The 21,021-nt window shown below is 54.0% G+C and overlaps 2 protein-coding genes across 2 annotated transcripts; one reads left to right on the top strand and one right to left on the bottom strand.

The window, feature by feature from the left end:
* Window positions 1–12,399: 12,399 nt before the first annotated feature.
* MANEAL (mannosidase endo-alpha like) lies at window positions 12,400–15,932 on the top strand. The gene is made up of 4 exons (XM_082777596.1): window positions 12,400–12,915; window positions 13,422–13,531; window positions 13,933–14,009; window positions 14,481–15,932. The coding sequence occupies exons 1-4, from the start codon at window positions 12,486–12,488 to the stop codon at window positions 15,115–15,117; spliced, it is 1,254 nt and encodes a 417-aa protein (XP_082633722.1). The 5' UTR covers window positions 12,400–12,485; the 3' UTR covers window positions 15,118–15,932.
* A 635-nt stretch (window positions 15,933–16,567) lies between these two features.
* YRDC (yrdC N6-threonylcarbamoyltransferase domain containing) lies at window positions 16,568–19,383 on the bottom strand (the record flags this gene model as incomplete). The annotated part of the gene is made up of 6 exons (XM_082777547.1): window positions 16,568–17,034; window positions 17,371–17,513; window positions 18,153–18,272; window positions 18,627–18,741; window positions 18,882–19,077; window positions 19,227–19,383. 6 exons carry the CDS (start codon window positions 19,381–19,383, stop codon window positions 16,971–16,973), a joined length of 795 nt encoding a protein of 264 aa, XP_082633673.1. The 3' UTR covers window positions 16,568–16,970.
* Window positions 19,384–21,021: the final 1,638 nt, after the last annotated feature.

Raw genomic sequence — 21,021 nt, forward strand, 5'->3', positions numbered from 1 at the left:
GAGCTCCCGACAGACATTTCTGCACTCAATCTGTCCCAAAACACCCCAGAGCTGCACAAGATTTCAAAACTGACCATACTGAAACACCTGAAGGTATATATCTTAGGCCCAGATAGATGCCCACCAACACTCTTAAAGGACCAAGACCTACCAGCCCCCAGTATTCAGCTCTCACTCGTTTTACCCAAACCACCCTCACATGCAGCCAAGGAGCTCTGCAGCTCCTGCCTGGCTGCCTCCAGCCCAGCATTTGGGCACGAGCTCAGTGTATGGCTGTGAAATCTAAACCCACAGCGCACGCCCCGAGCGGTTCCGTATCATTAAGGGAACATCTGAGCACCGCAAACAGCGCAGCATCCTCAGCGCCTCGCCCATCGCTTCTCGCTAACTGCATTAGTCTTACTTCTGTGAACACAGTGTGCAGCAGCAGCCCAGCGCCTGCTAATGCCTGGCGATATGGAAACGTTAGAGACAACCTCTCCCTGTCCCAGTGGGGAAGAGCCACTGGTGCCACTGGGAGAGCCTGCCCGGTGCTGCAGAAGCAGCAGCCCAGGGTGGCATTTCCCACGCCAGCAAATGTCTCTGGCAGTCGGCACTGGTGCGTGCCCTGCTCTGCTTCCAGCAGCTCGGTATCCGCCTCCGTCCCCCGCCTTTTATCATTATCTAACCCATGACAAACCTATTACGATGCTAAAGATTGGAATTACTGTGATCTCAGGCAGATGCCCAGAAACTGGCCCAGAGATACGGCACTGCTTTGCACGAGGCAGTAATAAATTACTGAAGGTCACCTACGATTTATCACTGCTTCGGATTCCAGACAGTGACACTGCTTCACCCAGGGAAGCAGCCTTGTGGGTGCCAGAGCATCTGCTCGGGTCGAGCCTCTAACAGCGATGCTTTTGCTTCTGTTATTGGATTGGAAGCATCCCCAACAAGCACAGTGTCGGCGCGTTTGAGCGATGCCTTTGCCTGAAGCCTCCTGCTCGCTGCCTTCACCATCTGCCTGGCGGTGAGCGCGGCACCGCCGGGCGAGGACACGCCATCAGCCGGTGCAGTCCCAGCCACCCATCTCCTGCATCTCCTCCACCAGCCGCTGCTGCCTCCCCTCCACACTCCCATTCTGCTCCCCAGAGGTTGGGAGAGCCCGGAGGAGGCAGCAGGAGTCGAAGGCAGGGACACCACAGAGACCCCGTGGAGAGCTGCGACCCCCCTCTACACAACAGGAAAAATAATCACCAGCAACACTTCAAAGTACACAAATAGTTGGTGAGCTGAGCTGCTTGCATTATTGAAGGCTGGTTCAGCTATTCAGGCACCTCAGGTGTTACTAGCAGGAATATTTCAGGCAAATAGAGCTCTGCTAACCCGCTGCTGGGAGAAAGAATCTAATGCAGGTAGTAAACCAGCTGCCTTTGAGTGCAGAGAAATTATTTGGAAAAACAAGCTCAGAGGCTGGTGAATCCCCCAAACACATCCCTAGTGCAGGCAGGGCTGTTAGCACCAGGACAGGACAAGTATGCAGAAAAAAAGGGAGCTGAGACTGGGGACAGCTGGAATATCTGTGGGACCCCAGCAGCAGCAGCAAGGGACTTGGAAGACCCAGGGAAATTACAAAGAGCTCAAATATTCTTTTGCTGCAAGTGCAAGGGCTGGACAGCAGTGCACCAGCTGCCCCGCCTGGCCAGCCTGAGCCCAGAGCTGCTGCAGGGAGACACAAGATGCTTTCCCAGTCTGAGCCCTGCGACTCCCCAGGCTCAGTCCCAGCAGAGGCGAGCGCCTGCTGGGCTCCTGCAAGCACCAGAACCAGCTGCAGGTGTCAGCACTGTCAGAGGCAGCACAGCACTGCATTTTCATCTTCAAAGAGCTTTACAACGCTAAGAAATTTAAGGCAGCACTGCCCGGGCAGAGCTTTTGTCCCTGCGGGGTCTAAGACACGGGGCTGGCAGCCCTGCTGGAGCACCTCATGTCTGGGGCTGTGGATCGCAGGCAGGGAGCTGCCAGGCTCTCAGCAGCAGGAGCTGCAGCAGCACTTCAGCAAGCACAGCCAACGTCGCTGCAAAAAGCTGCAAACCCCCAAGGAGCACGGGCACACCACCGCTTACCGGCCTGCCTCCACCTGGGCCCATTGACTGGGAACAGGGGGGGCATCAGCAGGGGCAAAACCCCAGGGCTGGGCAGGTTGGCAGGGGGACCCCGCCTGGCTGTCCCACGTGTCCGGCTGCTGGCAGCGGCTGTGTTTTATAAATCCCTTTCATCTCATCAGGGGTTGCTAGGTTTAACTCCCTGCACTTAGGTGTGAAGGCAAGGGGCCCATCCAGAAAGCAATTTGTGACTCCCAGAGCAGGCAGTCGTAACGTTTCCCATTAAAATGTAAATCTGGCTAAGTTTTCTGGCACCTCTTCTCCTTCCTTAAGGTAAAAGGAATATGAACTCGTATTATTTTTTCCATCAACGTTATCTTCCTCTTGGTTTTGCGCTAAGTAAAAAAGCTGCCTGATATACACCTACTGCAAATTAAATTTGAATCAAGTCTGACAGCACAACAGGGATCCGGATTACAAGAGCTGTGCCGGCCTAATTGGCATCATTTCCATGAGGTTATTCGCAGAAGCATTGAGCAGGGAAGCACGAGCGGAGCCGCAGGCTCAGGCTCTGCGCCGGTGCTGCCCCTTCGGAGGAGGTTGGATGCTGCCTTTAGGTTTGCTGATCATCACAGACCTGCAGAGGGTGGGCGAGAGCCCCCCACCTCTTTAGACCAAGCACACAGAATTAAAGTGTCTGTCCTGCTCCCGCTGCAGGTTTTTAAAAGATGAGCTTCCCTGATTAAAACCCAAAATCCCTCCAGACTCGCCACTTCTGCTCCCTTCAGGCACCTGGAAGCGGTCTCTCTGCGCCTCAAGAAACTTGTCAGAGCCTGAAGGGTATTTAAAGGATGCGACTACAAACCAAGGGGAAAAAAAAATGAAAATTACCTTCTGACAGCCAGCTACACCGGAGCCAGCAGGGACCCCGCTGCCCACCCTGGGGCTCCCTGCCCAGCACGGCTGCTTGACATGGCTCATCAAAGGCACGCTAGAGCAAGAGGCTGCAGAATTAATTAAGGGAGCGTGGTGAATTAATTATCATCTCCAGCTGCATTTCTACTGGGGATAATTTCAGGTGCAACGGTTTGAATGACACCGTTTCAAAGAAGAGTCTCCCATTCTCCTGACTAATTTGAGGTTAACTAAATTTGTTTCTCACCGGGAGACAGCTCGTCAGCTCAGCCCCCTGTAAGGACGGCTTCACCAGCTCTTGCAAGCCCCTGGGAAGCTGCGGTTTGAGGCTTTTGTCCCCAAGCAAGGCAGCAGGATGAAGTTGTGCTCTTGGGGTCTCCCATAACCTCATGCCTGGCTGCTATCCTCCTAAGCACTGCCACAGCTTTCTCCCCATGGAGGTCTCTAAAAACTGCTCTGGGACCTGAGTGAGGCAGGGACAGGCTGGTCCCCATGAGGGCGACGGTGTCCCTTAGGAGATGAGGGATCCACAAGACCCCAGAGCCATGCAGTGCACCCACACCGCTCGCACTGTGCAGCAGGCTCCTGCCCCCCACCCCAAAGCTTGTCAGAGCAAGCCTGGGCTAATGACACTTTGCGTCACGGCGTAACGAAGTAATTGCACTTGACAGAGGTGCAGCCTGCCCACTTCCCAGCTACTTGTGGGCAGAGTTAATGCGGAACATCATTATAGACCCAGGAGAGAGCTGGCTCGTGGAGAAAATGGATGGGTTCACTGCAAAGAGGGGACTGGTAGGGTGACCCGGGACAAGAGGGCTCCCCCAGGAGCCCCCTGTGCCGTGAAAGCCCCCAGCAGCAGCTCCCAGGAGGCAGCAGCAGGGTCAGCCTGCTGCCCCGAAACCTCCGTCCCCGCAGCAGCAGTGAGGGAATTAGCAGAATCAGCCAGCATTAATTATGCAGAGAATCATTTGCCGGTGAAATTAGAAAAAAAAAAAAAAATCTAATTTAATCAAAATATAATTAAATGAATAGTTAATTTAACAATTCCGCAGTGAAAACCCCCTGACCTCTGGAGCCATCCTGCCTGCACGCTGAGGCTGTTCATGGCTCCAGCCCATGGCACTGGTGGCACTGCATGGCACCCCTTGCCCTCATCCCCAGGCACATCCCTGGGGACAAACACCTCCAAGCACCCAGCAGCAGCAATTCCTGGCCCCAACTGTCCAGTGGTATCTTTTCCTGAGAGGACTGGACTTTCTGCCACCCGGCCAGAGAGCCTGGTCCTGCTCTTGGGCACAGAAATGGCAACACGACTATCGCCTCGCTGCAGAGAGGACATTCTGCTGGGGGCAGCCTCAGCCTGGCTTCCATGCCTTTTTTTTCATCAGTCCCTAATGAGACGAAGAAGCACACTGTGTGAGTGCTGCCAGCGGTGCACTTTCAGCCCAGAAGAGCTCAGAGAGCTGAGAGAAGCTGCTCAGCGCTGGCTGGCGGGGTTGGACAGTGCTGAAACGCTGGCTCCCCAGCAGCCATCTCCAACGTGTCAAGACCAGAAAGGACAAATTGCAGCCTTTAGGAAAATTAGGAGGGAAAAAAAAAAAGAGAGATGGGCTACACAGACCACATTACCCTGAAAAACTCTGGTACCAATAAACATTTTCTTATAAGGAACTGGAAAAGAAGACAATGAGCAGCAGCCAGGTAGAATTTCCTCCGGCAAAGGGAGCTGAGAGTAAATCTGACAAATGTGTCTGGAGGGATGTGGGCGAGGGGCTGCTGTCTGGGGAAGGGGACTCTCCAGATGGCTGCAAGGTCCCTTCTGTCCCTATCATCCATGCTTCTGCAGACTAATTCCTTAAATCAGCATCCTGGGGAAATTTGCCAGGCATCCAGCCAAGTCTGGAGCTGGAAGAGGGGCTGCAGCACGGTGTCTGTGGACAGGCATGCGCAGCATGCAGAAGGAAGCTGATTTCTGCAGTAGGCCCCTGTAATTTCCCGCAGTAAACTCGAAGGAGCATTTTACAGCAGCCTCCTCCTGCAGTAGCAAAGCCCTGGCTCTGAGACACGAGGTGTGTGTAGGAGAGGTAGAGCATTCCGAAAGCAGAGCACCGCCAGGTGACCCTTCCTTCCCACGTGCTGTTTCACAACCCCTTCCTTCTACAGGCAGCCTCCTTGCTGTGGCAAAAAAAAATCAGAACTGCAGCTTTGCATCCCCCTCCATGTACAAAAATGGCCTAACCGGACAGGATCAGCTCTCCTGGCTACACCCACGGTGAGTGAAAAATCCTCACTCCAAGCTTCAAAGCATCTGGCGAGGCGGACCGTGCTCCATCTGGAGCCATTTCCCCATGCAGTGGACTATCTCCTACTCGAGGCATTACAAGAAAATAAATCAGAAGGAGATTAACATAAATATTGTTTGAAAGATTTAATCAGCTACAAATTGTAATGTTATGTTTCCAGCTTAATTGGCCCAAGCCTGGTTGTCTTTGCTCTGGATTGTGGAGTAGAGCAAGGGCTTGGAGAAGCAACATTGTGGGGCTCGGGTGGTGGAGGAGGAGGAAAACTTCTCCCTGGCCCACTCGAGCAGATGCCCTGGCCAGTAGGATCTCTGGGAGAGGCGGTTTTCTGCTGGAAACATGCTACTGCACAGGTCTCCCAGCCACTGTGGGACAGGGAGGATGCTCCAGCCTTGTAGGTGTGCTTCTGCTGCACCCACCAAAGTGGGACTTGGCTGCTCTGCCTTCGGTGACATCCGTGGCTTGAGAGGCAAAGCACCCTCTGGACACGGAGGTGGAGATGTGAGAGTGTCCCCAGACACAGCACCTCACCCTGGGCATGCCACTGATCCCAGCCTTGGCTTCCCCAAGGGAGAAGGACGTCCTGATGAGGAAGGGCCTCCCTGGCACCTTTGGGCTCTGATACGCTTAAACCTGCCTACTCTTCTCCCTGCAATAAGCACGCCCTGCTTCCTACAGCTCTCCAAACCACAAACTGAAGTCCTCAATAAAGGATGCTTCACTTACCCCACTGTGAAAATTCCCCCCTCTGCCATGAAGCAGCCACACAATTTTTTTTTAAAAAGGGTATGAAGAGCCACAGCCCACCAACCACCAGCAACCGCAGGAAGAACCGCGTCATGGCACACGGGGAAGCATTTGATAACCACCACTAGATAAGAGTGCAGGTGAGAAGCAAAAGTTTCCCAGCAACTGCCCACCCATCAGGCAAAACTGATAACTCAGCCGAGGCTTCCGGACAAAAATCCCTTACAATATTTTTCCCCAGTGGCTTCAAGAGGGATGGAAAGGGTCAGACACTCAGCAGCACCACCCCTGCCCTCAAGGCAGACCAAGCTGCCTGGCGTGGTGTAGCTCACTGGAATCACTGCTAGATGAGCTCGAAGCAGCTCTGCTAATGAGGTTCTAAAGACGCATCTTTATTTGGAGGTCAAGCGCTAATTAAAATGCAAGCCATGTATTTCCTGCTCCGAGCGCTCATGCCAATGTGATTTCAACAAGGGTTGCAAACACAAGAGTCACCCTGAATCTGCGCAGCTCCTGTGAATTGGCTTAGGAAAGTGTTTATAGTTCCACCTACAAGATCTAAATAGGCATCTCTCCTCACTCCAGCAGAAGCTGTTTGTCTGATCAGCATGTCCTAAGTGGCGATGAGAGCATTTGCACGAGGCATCTCACCAAAAGACAGCTTGCAGCATCCCTGGAGTTTGTGGCCACCAGCTCCACGTCCCCCCACAGCCCAGCTCCTGGCTCCAAGTCTTTGCAGAAAGTCCCCCAGCCCAGCAGCAGGGTCCCCATTTAGGGATGTGACAATTTAGGGGTGGAACACCACCAAACAAGCACCAAAACCAACAGCCTCGTGGTCTTCACCAGCAGCAGAACAAGGACTGGCCTCATGGGAGCCTCAGCTCAGCACAGAGCCAGCCCACGAGGGGAAAGCCCCAGGTTTGGGGCTCAGTCTGAAAGCAGCTCTGTCCTGCACGCTCCTCATTGCTCCCACTGCAAGTCACCCACTGCAGCCCTGAGCACCAAGCAGAACAAAAATGCTCTAAAGACTGCTCTCAGCTGTGTGCAACCACCACCTGGCTTTGCATTGCCTCTGCCCCACACAAGCCCCCGCAGAGGTGGCACCCATGGGTGCTGGGCACCTCCCTGTCCCCAGGCTCTGCTGGTGATGCTCAGCCAGAGCACTGCTGCTGTTCAGCTGTTTTTTCTGTAAGGCCCACACCTGCCTTGGTCCAATTAACGTGATTTCTCAGTGTTAATAATAACGAGAGCAACTGCAAACCTTTTTCCTTGTTTGACACATGGAGCTGCATGGCAGGACCTCTGCTGGTAGCGGCAACTTGCCAGACTGGGACCCCTCAGGGCCATGCTTCTGCCCCCTGCACAGACCCCAAATGTAACCACAGAGGGGTCCAGCAGCCGTGACGTGGGACTTTCCTCCCACAGCATTCAGGGACTGAGCGATTCCTGTCCTCCCAGGAGCACGGGCTGGAGCTCTGGTTAAACCTCGTGCAATTACACTGCATCATCTGATCTCATGGGAAACTGCTGAGCTGTTCCCCAGCGAGGAGCAGCTCTTGCTCACATCCCAGCCCCCTCCACTCCCACCCCAAATCTGCCTGGCTTCGCTCTGTGCCGGTGCTGACAGTGCCCAAATGCTGACACAAAGGCTGGTCGCGTTAGCTGGTGCTGAGTTCATCATCGTGACAGCTACGATGGCCTGCAGACACCCAGAAGCCAGAGGAAAGAAGTAATTTATAGAGCCTGCATTTCCTGCAAAGGAACAAGGTCACCAGCCGCTTCACCCATGCCTGACATGCGGCTCGTCCTCTTGATGCCAGTGGCACAAATAAAGCTGTCACTTGCAGGGACTCTGAATGCCAGCAGCTTGGAATGAGCCAGAAACAGAGGCACCAGCCGATACAACAATACATTTCCCTTGTCTTCTGCCATCACAAAAGCCAAGTGAGGCCGTGTCAGACAGAGCAGGCTCTGGGCACCACAGAGCAGGCAGCAAAGCCAGCCCTCTTCAAGTGAGGTTGCTCTGCCTCATGGCTTTTCCTCAGCTCCTTGAAGACCTCCAGCTCTCTACCTAGCAGGACAAGGAGAGCAGCCCTTGGCGGCTGTGTGGGCATCGTGGATCTGCACCTGCTTTACTGTACTCAGCCTGTACTGTCTGTACTCACCTCTGGTGAGGCCACACCTTGAGTCCTGTGTTTAGTTTTGGGCCCCTCAGCACACAAAGGACATCGAGGCCCTGCAGTGTAGAGAAGGGCTACAAGGCTGGTGAGGGGCCTGGAGCACAAGTCCTGTGAGGAGCGGCTGAGGGAACTGGGGGTGTTTGGGCTGGGGAAGGGGGGCTCAGGGCAGAGCTCATTGCTCTGTGCAACTGCCTGGAAGGAAGGGGTGGGGAGCTGGGGTCGGCCTCTGCTCACAGGGAACTGTGCCAGGAGCAGAGGGAACGGCCTCAAGTTGTGCCAGGGGAGGTTCAGGCTGGAAATGAGGAGACATTTCTCCTCAGCAAGAGCGCTCAGGCGTTGGGACGGGTTGCCCAGGGAGGTGGTGGAGTCCCCGTCCCTGGGGGTGTTCAGGGAGAGGTTGGACATGGTGTTTGGGGACAGGGTCAGGGGGTGGTGGTGGTGGTAGGGGCGGGGTTGGACCAGACGATCTTGGAGGGCTTTTCCAACCTTAATGATTCTGGGATTCTGTGATTCTACAGTCCCCAAGGCAAGGAAGTTGCTCCTGCAGCAGGTTCCCAGCAGGCAGGTGGACGTGGTTCACCCTGGCTGGTCCCTGCGGCTCTGTCGCCCCGTGCTGGGCCTGTTCCAGTGCGGAGGTCACGAGCACAGCTGCACCCGGATTATTGATGGCACAAGATTAGCTTGTCTGAACAGGGAAATACATCACCGGAAAAATAGGAAACATTTGGAAAGTGGATAGCGGGTGTGAGAGTGATGAATGAGCGCTGGAGGAGCCTGGCAAAGATCAATGAATAGCTGATGAGCTGAGGAATGAGGCGGGGGGGCAAGCTCACTATGCAAATACAGAAAGCAACAGAAAGTAGAGAAAAGGCTCAGTAAGGTGAGCTGTTACAATGAGTCCCCAAACAGCCTTTACCTTCACACCACTAGCAAGGGGGAAGCCAGGCCTCGGGACAGCTGGTTCTGGCTCTGTTTGGGATCGGTGTCATCAGGACTTGGCGCATGGATCACCCATGTCACCACCAGGCAGCCGGCTTGAGGGTGGATGTTCTGTGCCCTGCTCTGTCCCCTGGGCTCAAAGTTGTGGCAGAGAGAGGGTCCTGAGCAAGCAGACCAAAGGGAAGCCATCCCTCTTTTATTTTCCTCTGTTGCAGATTTCCTGCGGGGTACCTGATTTGAAAAGACCACGGAAGAGCAAAGGCTGCGAGAAGGGCAAGCACCCGGAGCCCCGTCACGCACACGCTCTGCAGATGACAGCACCTCACGCAGCCTGGCGCTTCCAGGCTTTTACAGCAGGAGCTCCGCAGACAGGCAATTTCTGTGAAGCCATCATTTCGGGGTCAGCTCTGTGTGGATTACAGTCCATTAGCAGCGACTGAGACAGCTGCTCATGAGCAATAAAGATACATAACCATTCCGTGACACTCAGACGCTGGGAGGAATCATCCCAGCATGGGTTTTTCATGCAGCAAGCAGCAGCAGAGCAGCCCCTCCATCCTGCTCCCCTGCAGCCTCTCCCCTGCACAGGCAGCTCAGCACACAAGCTGCCATCTGCGCCGCTCCGAGCCCCTGCACAGCACTCCTTTATGAATGTTTTTAAGCACAGGAACAAACCGTCAGGCCTGCTGCAACGCTCCCTGCGGTGGCCGAGCACTATCTAGTGGTCAGACAGGGCTCCGGAGGCTGGGAGTGAAAGGCTGTGGGTATTGCTGAGCTCACGGGCTCTGCGGATACACCTGTACGGGCGATGTTAGCGGAGGAAGCCAGCAGAAGTCGTCTAGGACAAGTGTCATTGCCAGCAGTGCAGCAGTGAAAAGTGCCTTGGTTTGAAAATTTTGAGGAACTTGGGTTTCTGGGCATTCTGCGCCACAGGGGGTTTAGTTGGGTGGGCTTAGGGTGGGATTCCAGGAAAAGCTGAGCCACCCCACAGCCCCTTGTGATACCATGGGAGTGCCAAATCCCACAGGGAGCAGAGACGCTGGCTGAGCCAGGCCACCCTTGTTCTTCCTTAGATGTGTCTGTGTTAGACCCACACAGCTTGACTTGTACCCACATGCCCCCTGCTCAACGCTTACGAATATTTGTATTTAGGTGGTTCTGTCCTGCCTTCATCTGCCAGTTCATAAATTAAATGTCACAGATGGTTTTTAAAGCCGTTGAACTCACAGAGGGAGAAGAGTGACGGCGAATTCACTGGTCTGCAGATTTCCATCCAGTGTCCTTGTCCTTGGCACAAAATACAGGAAGGAAAAAGCTCTTCCCACCTCCCAAGAGCATCCCTCTCTGCAGCCTGACCTCTCCAAGTAGCCCGAAGGTAGCTATTTGGAAGAAAATGACAGCAGCTACTTGTGGGATGATGGGCTGAATAGAGCAATTTAAAATTGTCCATCAAAAAGTAGTCGCACGCTGCCCCAGCGCCTCCTTCCCTGCAGCTGGGTCCTGGTGGCTCAGGGCTGCTCAGGCGCAAGGGTCTGCCAACTGGAAGGGCACAGACAGCCACGTCCTTCACATAAGCAAATGAAAGAAATGACTCAGGAAAAAAAAAAATAAATAAAAAAGACTAAGAACACATCACAAGTGACTTCCTGAGCTAGCTGGCTCAGCACAATTCTCCCTGCACCCACATGTGGCGGGTGTGAAATTAGATTAAAAAGTGGCCTCATCTCAAGCAGATGACAGCAAGGGAGAGGCAAAGGGAAGAACGAAGCCCACCAAGTCCCTGAAGAGGCCCAGGCAGATGTGAGTGCCAACTCCGAACACGAACCAGGCCAGCCAGCTCTGTGCCATCTGTAGCAGCCAAATGTGGTGAAGCACGAAATGCAGCAGGGACTTCAACTTGAAATACCTGCTTCCACAGGATCCCCAGCAGGACAGGAGCTTGGAAGGAACAGAGGCAGCAGAGGGAGGACCAGTGACCAGCAATTGCTGGAGGGAGATGTGAGAAGAAAGCACACACACGGTGTTGCTGTACACCCAGGGACCAAGGTGTTCCAGCACCGGGCAGACAGCAGCACCCAAGAGCCTGCAGGACGGGGGGTGGCAGCAGAAACCTTGCTGGCATCACTGTGCAGGGCACCAGCCATACCCAGTTTGCTCTAGGGGATGTCTCAGTGTTGTCTAAAACATGGGACTGTCTTTGAGTCCAAGGGGAGTCCCGTTAGCTGTGTACAGACTGCTCCAGGCACACACAGTATCTCACAGCTAAGGTGTTTTTTCCCATTTTTTAAGTATCACACAGTCCAATGACTGTGCATCCAGTTCCACAGTCAATGCACACATCTAACGCAGCCAAAAACCACCTAAAGCTCTGAAGGGCAAACTCCTGGTGGTTTCCACACCTTGCTCATGCTCACCCCTGCGCCTCCTGCAGACCATGACCCTGGATGGGTGGCTGGGGTGAGGAAATGCTGCCAGAAGGTTCCCAATGTGGGGCGGCACAAGCTTCAGCCAAAGAACGGATGCCCCAGACCTGCTGGGGAGCCTCAAAAGCCTGTTTCTGGTTTACAGGCAATTGGTTCCCCCGACAGGTTTATCTCATTACTGGGTTTCCATTTAGCAGGCGTTTTATCGCCTGTAACATTTGTGCATAACAGATTCACCCAATTAAAACGTTATTTCCTTTAACAGCTCCAATAGTCACATTTCAGTGTTTGCTGGAGCGTGTTTTCCTTTCCTTCAACGAGTTTAATCCTTCACCAATCACTCGTTTCAAGGGTTTCACTCGGGAACTGGGCATGGAGAGCATCCTACATCCCTCCCCATCAGTCAGCAGCCTCCCCTCTCCCACCCTAGGCCCCCATCAGCCAAAAGGCAAGGATGCGGAGCATCAGAGGGATGCTGAGCATCACAGGCGAGGATGCAGAACATCACAAGGATGCTGAGCATCATCTTCAGGTGCCTGGTGCCCCCCAGCACCATCCGCAGCCCCTCCAGGGACAAACCTTGGACCCTTTAAGCAGGGAACCACCATCCCCCGGCTCCTGGCACCCCGGGGCACGGCTCAGCTCCCGGTGGAGCCTCCAGGACCGGGAGCGGGGGAGGCGAACAGCGGCCGGCGGGGGGGCAGCGGGGGCCGGGCGGAGGCTCTGCAGCCCCGACCGCAGCCAACAGGGGGCTCCGGGGGGTACCGAGAGCCGAGCCGGGGCGGTGCGGAGCCGCACCGAGCCTCCCCCCCCCCCCCCGGCGGCAGCGCCCAGCGGATCGGGGCATCCTCGACGGGGCCGAGCCGGGTCCCCGGCACCGAGCCCCGGGTCCGGGCGATGCCGCGGCGGAGGCGGCGGGGGATGCTGGCGCTGCTGCTGGCCTCTCTCTTCGTTTTTGGCACGGTGATGGCGCTGCGCACGCTCCGAGCCGCCGCCGGGCTCCCCGCCGGTGTCCCCCCCGGGGTGGCCGAGCCCCCCGAACCCCCCGGTGGCCGCGGGATGCCGCCGGGGGCCGGTCCTTCCTACGACCTGCACGCTTTCTACTACGCCTGGTACGGCAGCCCCCGCTTCGAGGGCCGCTACCTGCACTGGGACCACGCCCTGGTGCCGCACTGGGACCCCAAGGTGTCGGCCAGTTACCCCCGGGGGCGCCACCGGCCTCCCGACGACATCGGCTCCAGCTTCTACCCCGCCCTCGGCCCCTACAGCTCCCGCGACCCCGCCGTGGTGGACGAGCACATGGGCCAGCTCCGCGATGCTGCCATCGGTAAGAGTCGGGGCCCCGCAGCCCCCCTGCAGCCCCCAGTCCCTTGCCCCGGGGAGCCCAAATCCCCTTGGGCCACCAGCCCTGGGGAAGGTGGCCCCCAAAACCCAGCACGGTGCTTGAAGCTGGTACTGCTGCGCTCACCGGGCTCTTAGCTCTGCTGGATGGCAGCAGGGGCTGTGACACACGTTGCTGGCACCCCCAGGGTGCTGAGCTAGCCCCCAGCCCAGCGTCAGCCCCTTCAGGGTGCTCCCACCTCATCCACTGCTCCTTTCCTGCTTCCACTACCCCCCAGACCCCTCCTCTTGCAGCCTCAAAGAGCTCCCACCACAACCCCATAACCAACAATTCAGAGCGCGATCTCCTAACCAGTCCTTAAACACCCCAGGGCTTCTAAAGTGTTAAAATGACACCAAATATTTACTGCGCTGCTGCTGCAGGGGTTAGAAAGCTGCTGCAGGTTTAGAAAGAAAACGGATCTAAGCGAGACCCGTTGCGTGCCCCCACAGGAGTGCTGGTGCTGTCGTGGTACCCACCTGGCCTAGCCGATGACAGCGGGGAGCCCTCGGACAGCCTCGTGCCGTTTATACTGGACGCTGCACAAAGATATGCCATAAAGGTAAGGCTCTCGGCTGCTCTTTGAGGCCATTAAGCTCATTGTTCGGCTCCAGCATGAAGCTGCTGCTGTGCCTGGGCAGAGGCCCTGCTCCTCTGCTTCAGCGTTAAAAGAAAAAACCACTTAAAATTAGACAATGGGAGCAATTTTTAAACAGCTAAAGACAGCTTTTTTCTTAGTAATTTGGATCCTCAGTTCACTTTTCACTCGTTTTGGTGGAAATAGTGAAAGCTCTGACTTCACCGAGCAGCCCGCTGTGTTCTGCGTGGGCCATGAAGGGGTCCCCTGGCACCCAGAGGTGGCAGGAGGCCCTCCAGCACAGATCGAGGGTCCTCTGGGGGGTCAGAGCACAGAGAGCAACGTGACAGTGCTGAAAATAACCCCCTCCACGGTCGCTTTTGCAGGTTGCCTTCCACATCCAGCCATACAAAGGGCGCGACGACCGCACTGTGCACGAGAATATCAAATACATCATGGACAAGTAAGTTCTTCCTGCAGGGTAAATCCTGCTGTGCAACACTGCTTTAAGCATAAACAGTGTGCAGAGCTTGGAATGAAATGCATCAGAACAGTCCCCAAAAATGCAGCACACAGGGAGCTGCCTAGAGCTAGCCAGCAGGGCAATGCTGACCAGGGGTCATAATCAAATCCCACTTTCTCTGGCACTTCAATGCCTCACCTTCAAAACCCCAAACTGCTTTCTTCTGTTCAGGTTTCTAAGCTAATCGCATGTAGGCCAGCACCTCTCCCCTTTCTTTCAGAAGGAAAGGAAGGACACAAACACCACAGTTAAAAACACTCCCATAAAGGAGATAAAGGTTCCAGAGAAGGGTTCTGAAAAAGGAGGCCCCTACAGCAAGTCAAGTCTCACATCACGCTTGCCTTATAATGGCGATACCTGCTGAGGGCTTATCACCCGAGTCTCTGAACAAGCTTTCTGCTCTCTCTCTAGATACGGATCACACGCAGCTTTTTATAAGTACAGGACCAGCACTGGCAGGAGCCTCCCGCTGTTTTATATCTACGATTCCTACTTGACACCAGCCGAATCCTGGGCCAACCTTCTCACACCATCAGGCTCCCACTCCCTCCGCAACACTGCCTACGACGCCGTGTTCATAGCATTGCTGGTGGAGGAAGGGCACAAGAACGACATCCTCTCCGCGGGATACGACGGCATGTACACGTACTTTGCGTCCAACGGCTTCTCTTTTGGCTCATCCCACCAGAACTGGAAAGCCATCAAAACCTTCTGCGACTCCAACAACCTGATGTTCATCCCCAGCGTTGGCCCGGGCTACATCGACACCAGCATCCGCCCCTGGAACAACCACAACACTCGGAACAGAGTTAACGGGAAGTACTACGAAACAGCCCTGCAGGCTGCCCTCACGGTCAGGCCGGAGATAGTCTCCATCACGTCTTTCAACGAATGGCATGAAGGCACCCAGATCGAGAAAGCTGTCCCCAAGAAGACGCTGACGCGCCTTTATCTTGATTACCTTCCCCACCAGCCCAACATGTACCTGGAGCTGACTCGCAGGTGGGCAGAACATTTCAGCAAAGAGAAAGAGCAGTGGCTGATGTGACTTCAGCGTTCGCCTGACTCACAAAGACATCCCGCCGACAGAGCTGCAGCACGGAGAAGTGCTTCAGAAAAAAGCACGCAAGGAAATGCAGCCACAGAACCTTCAGCCTCACCGGGCCGCTGAACGCCAGCAGCAACCTGCAAGTGTCCCAAGGACTGCCCGAGTCCCAGCTACGAACTCACGGGAGGAAGCGTTATAAGGAGTAGGAAATCTCTAAGGAGCAGCTGAATCTCACTTCCTGCAGATGTAGTAGAGAGGAACTTTTCAGAGCTCTTCTGGAATTCGCAAAGGGTGCTGGCTTGTGGGCCAAAGATGGGGTTTTCCTTACGGTGTGTATGTTCGGGGACGTTTTACATAGGTAGCTGGTTCCAGCATGCATTTAACTTGAAGCCCCTGGCCCGCTGCCTGCCATGACCACGGATCACTCACTCCACTAGCAACCTTCAAAACATTTCCCTATCAGTTTACTGTACAAAGAAATAAAGATTTCTCTAAATTGTCTACTGTAGATGAAACTAAGCCATGCAGGTACATACCCTTTACTTTACCCAAGTGCTTCTATGCCAAGGAGTTCTGCGCTGCACGTTGTTACCGTGGTCCACTGCATCCAAATACCTACAGAGAATTAGAGCTGGAATGCTAGTGACTATTTACTGCCACTACTGTATGTGCTGGAAACCGAGGCAATGCAATCATCTATACTAAAAGCTCCTAACTGATCATTTAGTGTGCCAAGTTTTGAAAATTCAGACCTGAAATTGCTTTATTCCCTCTAGAACCCATGGAAAAAAGCCACTTGCAATAAAAATGCAGCTGAAAATACCATTCATTTGTTCTCTGAAAGAACTTCAGCTCACAGTAGTTTTCCCTTTTTCTGTCATGGTCAGACCCTTCTAAATTAGCCATAAAATTACTTTATACTTGTCTATATCAATAAAATGAGAAGCAGCAGCTCTGGATGTGAAACGAGGTTCTATTCACGATGATTTCATACATGTTCTAGTTAAGCACTTAAGTCTGTCAGAAATGACAGACAACAGTAACTAAAAATAAGCATTTATAGAAAAAACATGCAAGCTCCTTACCAGTTTTTAAATTGTTAATAGCTCCATAAATTTTACTTTTCCTTGAAGAGTAAATACCAGAGCAAATTTTCATCCGTTCCCTATTCAGCTTACTCACTGGTTACAGAAAAAAATCAAGAGAGGAAGACCCACATTAAAAGATGATGAGCAGCACACCAAGAGCTTGGCATTATTTCCTGTGTTAGCAGGAGGTCAGGTCTTTCTAAGCAACACTTTTCTAGGGAGGGGACACTTGATTACTGTTAATTTTCAAGAGCACCTCCAGTTTCACCTTAGTAGCAGGTTTTGATTCTACTTAAAACAGGGAAAAAGCCAGAGAAAAACACAGCTATAAATTCATGAAAGCTCCCCAAAAATTCTTTTCTATCCTTGTTTTCCTTTTGGCATAGATACAATAAATGAACATGTGGAATAAGTTTTATGGGGAAGGAGGACCAGTGACGCTGTCTGCATCATTGCATCCTGAGAACAGTCCAACATCCAAATTATTTTATTTTAGATGAGGTAAATAAAACAGACAGGTTTGGGGGAACGTTACAGCAGCACAAAGAGATCAGCACAAATACCCGGGTTGGATTCTCAGGCTTCAGCAGATGTAACAGTAATTAATAGATCCCCATCGACTGTCACTCTCATTACCCCTTGTTTATTAACCTGCCATAACCCATCGACCTCATTAAACAAGGCCATTAACACCACTTGCTGAACGCACAGGCACACGGTGCCCAGCTTCACCAGCTCTGCAGAGCCTCCTCGGAGTCTGAAGTCTTAGGATGATTCCGGTACCAAGCCATACTTCTGCCTCAGGATTTCAACTGTGGATTGCAGCGCACTGTGGGGCGAAACAGAACTGTCAGAGAAAAACGGGGGGTTTTAAGCATTCAACTGCATTTTCTGGGAAAGTAATCAGCTAAAGATGCAGTAATTTTGAATTCAGGAGAACACGAACTGCAGAAATGAGGGTGTTTCATGTAGAAGCTTCCAGAAAGGGATCTCCCATGTTCGGTATTTGGAGTGCTCCTTTACGATTCCTGAGTATGCTGATAATTAAGCTAAACCTTCAGATTAATGTGTTTAACTTCTATGGAGAAACAAGCAAAACGTGACCCACCCTAACCTGAAGGCCTCATTTCTATAAAGTAAAGGTTCCACATAGCAGAGTGCTCACCAGCCAGGTCGGATGATGGTGTACTTCCCCGACACAGATAAGTCGACCACGGTTGACCCCAAACGGCACTCTGGGCTCTGGACATCCCCTACGGGGCCTCCATCAATGACTAAGGACAACTGAGGCCAAAGGTCTCGGAATTCCTGTAAAAAAAGACACATGGCTAACAACCCTAAAGATGGTTTGTGATCGTGTTGTAGCAAATACCATTGGGCAGTCTAGTGTCAAGGGAGGCAGTCTCCTTTTTCTGTCAGATCATCTCTTTTCCCTGTCACAAGCACATCCCATTTTAATATCTGACAGCAGATTTACCTTCCACATATGCAGGCAAGTTACAAGAATTCTCAGATCACGAGTGCATAGCTGCACTGCTGTTTATTAAAGAGCATACGCACAAAAACAGCAAGACATTTTGGACCAAAGGGTGTCGCAGTATTGTACCCAACTATCCCCCCCAAGATAAGCAAAGAGACATCTCCTGGAGTTAAAGCTGGTTCCCAGGCTGCAAGGAGCTGCACAGAAACCAGTAGTCTTGTTCCACAGCCACCCCCCTGCAGCAATTTCTGTCTTTCAGATTTGGTACCTGCTTCAAAAGTGAGTACAAGCATGTAAATATTACTTCTAAGCTCCACCTTCCACAATTTTTAGGGAAACTGTTTCCTTTGTTTAGGAAACAGCTGAGAAATCCTTGTTTTAGTGCTATGACTGACTTGCTATCGTGAGCGCCCAGGGCTCTGGCAGCCTGCCACAAGAATCCCACTTCGTAGCAAAAGGAGCCTTACCGAAACCGTCAGCGTGCTCGCCTGACTGCTGATGTTAGCGCTCGTTAAAGCCAAGGGTCCAGAGCAAGCTCGTGCCAGCTCCCTAATAAAAGGGTGGTTTGGAATGCGAACGCCAACCAGCTACGAGGAAGAAGAGAGCACGGTTTTACATGCAGTCACCGCAGACCGTTTTTAATCTTGCCTTGCTGAAAGCCTTTGAACTACAGTTGACAGCACAGAAAATTAATATTCCAGCACCTCCTGCACCGGCAGTAATAACAGACGTGCCTTCGTGACGTAGCACATAATGCTGGGATGTGCCAAGCTCAGGTAAGCCACAGGGAACACAGCAACACAGGAATGAGCGTCAAAAAAACACCAATCGCTGCTAAGCACACCCAAAACGTGTAAGAATGAAAGCTCCTATGACAGAACCATAAAAACAGCATGCTGCCCACCAAAGACACGGAGGTGCATCCCACGGCACAGACCTACCGAGGTGAAGGGATTCAAGTCCTTGTTGAGTTCTTCCGATCGCTTCAGGACCAGGGTTACAGGTCCGGGGAGCAGGTCCCGTAACAGCTCATCCGGCACATTCACATGGCAGTACCTATGCAGGGAGAATCGGGCTATGAAGGACAGGTGAGAGGCAGCTGCAAGAGCCCTTCCCCATCAGCCTCACACCCTGCAGACCGCTGAAAGCAGCCTCTCCATGCCCCAGACCGTCCCGGGCCCCGGTGGGCAGCTCACCGGTAGATGTGCTCCACGTCCCCGAGGCAGATGGCCAGCGGCTTCCTCCCGTTGCGCCCCTTCAGGCCGTAGATGCTCCGCACGGCGCGGGAGTCCTGGGCCAGGCAGGCCACGCCGTACACCGTGTCAGTGGGCACCGCCACCAGCCCGCCCGCCTGCAGGGCACCGGCGGCGGCCGCCAGCACCTCCGCCCAGCCTGGAGACAGCGACGGGGGCTCAGCAGGAACCGGCCTCGCCCCCTCAAGGCCCCCTCAAGGCCCCCTCAAGGCCCCCTCAGCCTCCCCCCCTCCCCTCAGCCCAGGCCCGGCCGCGGCCTCAGCCTCTCCCCGTGATCCTCCCACGCACCTCGGGGGCTCGTCGGGGCGGCAGCGGCAGCACCGGGGAGCACCAGGGGGCTGCTACAGGCGCGGCCCAGCCCCGATCCCGATCCCGATCCAGGTCCCGATCCCGGTCCCGGTGCCCCCTCCCCGCCCCTTCCCATCCCAGCCAGCGCCCTCAGCATCCGAGCAGCCTCTTCCGCTTCCTCCCGGAAGCAGCCGCGGCGTATTTCCGGTCGCCGTTGCCATGGCAACGCAAGCAGCAGCAGCAGCAGCAGCAGCAGCAGCAGCGAGGCCTGCGGGAGGCTCCGGCATGGAGGCGGCCGGGGGGAGCGAGCCGGAGCCGGAGCCGCGCCTGGTCGGTGCTGCCGGCCTGAGGGAGGGACAGACCGGGACACACCGGGTCCTGCCCGGCCGTGACCCGCTGTTCTCCGCCGCCCGCAGGTGGAGCGGCTGCGGGGGCTGCGGAGCCTGCTGGAGGCCCGGCAGCGGCACCTCCGCACCCGCATCGCGGCCTGCGAGGAGCTGGCGGCGGAGCTGCAGGGGCTGAGGGCCGCCCTGGGCGCCGCCCGCCGCTCGCCGCCCGCTGTAAGCGAGGAGAACGGGGCCGCCTCTCCCCTCCCACCCCCCCAGAGCCCCGTAGCCGCCTGTGCTGTGCTCAGTGGTGTTTTTCTTTTCCTTTCTCGCTCCCCAGGAACCCGCCCCGGGCGGCGGGAGGGCTCTGCCTGCGAAGGAGGAGGAGAAAGAGGAGGCTGACCCCTGAAATGCCTTGAAGGGACTGCGCTCTGTCTGCTCGGGGGGATTTCTTCGAGAGTTTGTCTTCGTACAGGGTCTGGGATGTGAGCACAGCTGTGCAAGCACAACTAAGAGACTAAAGATATATTTTTTTTTTTTTAATCTAAAGGCTCCAAAACTTTCTACATAGTGCTAGGAATAAAGAATAATAATACAACTCTATTATAAAGTCAGGGAATGTAGCTTATTCCCCCAGTTGTGGCCTTGGAATTTGCTTTCTTGTCTTGCACTGATATCATATCTTGCTCGATTTGCACTTAAAGCAAGACTGGGGGTTGTTATCAGATGCCCTGCCTAAGAAGAGGCTGGCTGCTGCTCATGTGGAGGCCATAGATCTTCTAAACAGATTGTGCTAGTTTGTCTCAAGTGTTGACTCTTTCCCTGAGTCCACTGTTAACAGGATCAGGAACAGTTAATGACTAACTTGATGTTAGAAGCATGAAAGCTGTGAATTGTTCTGTGGGCAGTGACCCCGATATTGCTGATAATGGGGCTCCTGAAGTAAAAGATGCGTGAGCTGAGGTGCATGAACCAGCCACAGGTTGCTGCATTCATAGGTTTGCAGCTGCCTTTCACCTGCATTTTTTGCACAGGAATGTTTTGCTGCCCTGAAGCCTGCTTCATGCAGTCTGTGTTCCTTGTAGCTGGTAACATCCTCTGAGTTCCCACTGTATTTATTGCAAAGTGCTTAACAACTAACACCTTCCACTCAAGGATGCTAAAGCTGCCATCTGGACCAGAGGAGGCTCGTTTTTTCCTCATCTGTACATCTTCAAATGGTTTGTGTTGTATTTATGTTTGCCATAAATTATAAGCCCTGCCTCGAGCACAGCTGCTGATTGCAGGGAAGGGGCTACACAGGAGCTTGCCGTTAGCAGAAATGAGCAATTTGTGGATTCACAACAGCTGCTCTAACTCTGAGCCATCCCTGACAGAACTGAGGTTATGAAGTTTGTTCCTGAATGCTGCAGGTGGGGGAAGGCAGGAACTGACTGGGTTAAATGCTGTTGTCTGTCAGAATGTGGAAA

This window comes from Aythya marila, assembly GCF_965140915.1.
Source record: "Aythya marila genome assembly, chromosome: 22".
Lineage (NCBI taxonomy): Eukaryota > Metazoa > Chordata > Aves > Anseriformes > Anatidae > Aythya > Aythya marila.

Excerpts from the sequence above, each read along its gene's own strand:
- MANEAL (XM_082777596.1), top strand. The coding sequence starts at position 12,486 with ATGCCGCGGCGGAGGCGGCGGGGGATGCTGGCGCTGCTGCTGGCCTCT. Across the intron at positions 12,916-13,421 it reads GCTCCGCGATGCTGCCATCG|GAGTGCTGGTGCTGTCGTGG; the intron begins GTAAGAGTCGGG and ends GTGCCCCCACAG. Across the intron at positions 13,532-13,932 it reads CACAAAGATATGCCATAAAG|GTTGCCTTCCACATCCAGCC; the intron begins GTAAGGCTCTCG and ends TCGCTTTTGCAG.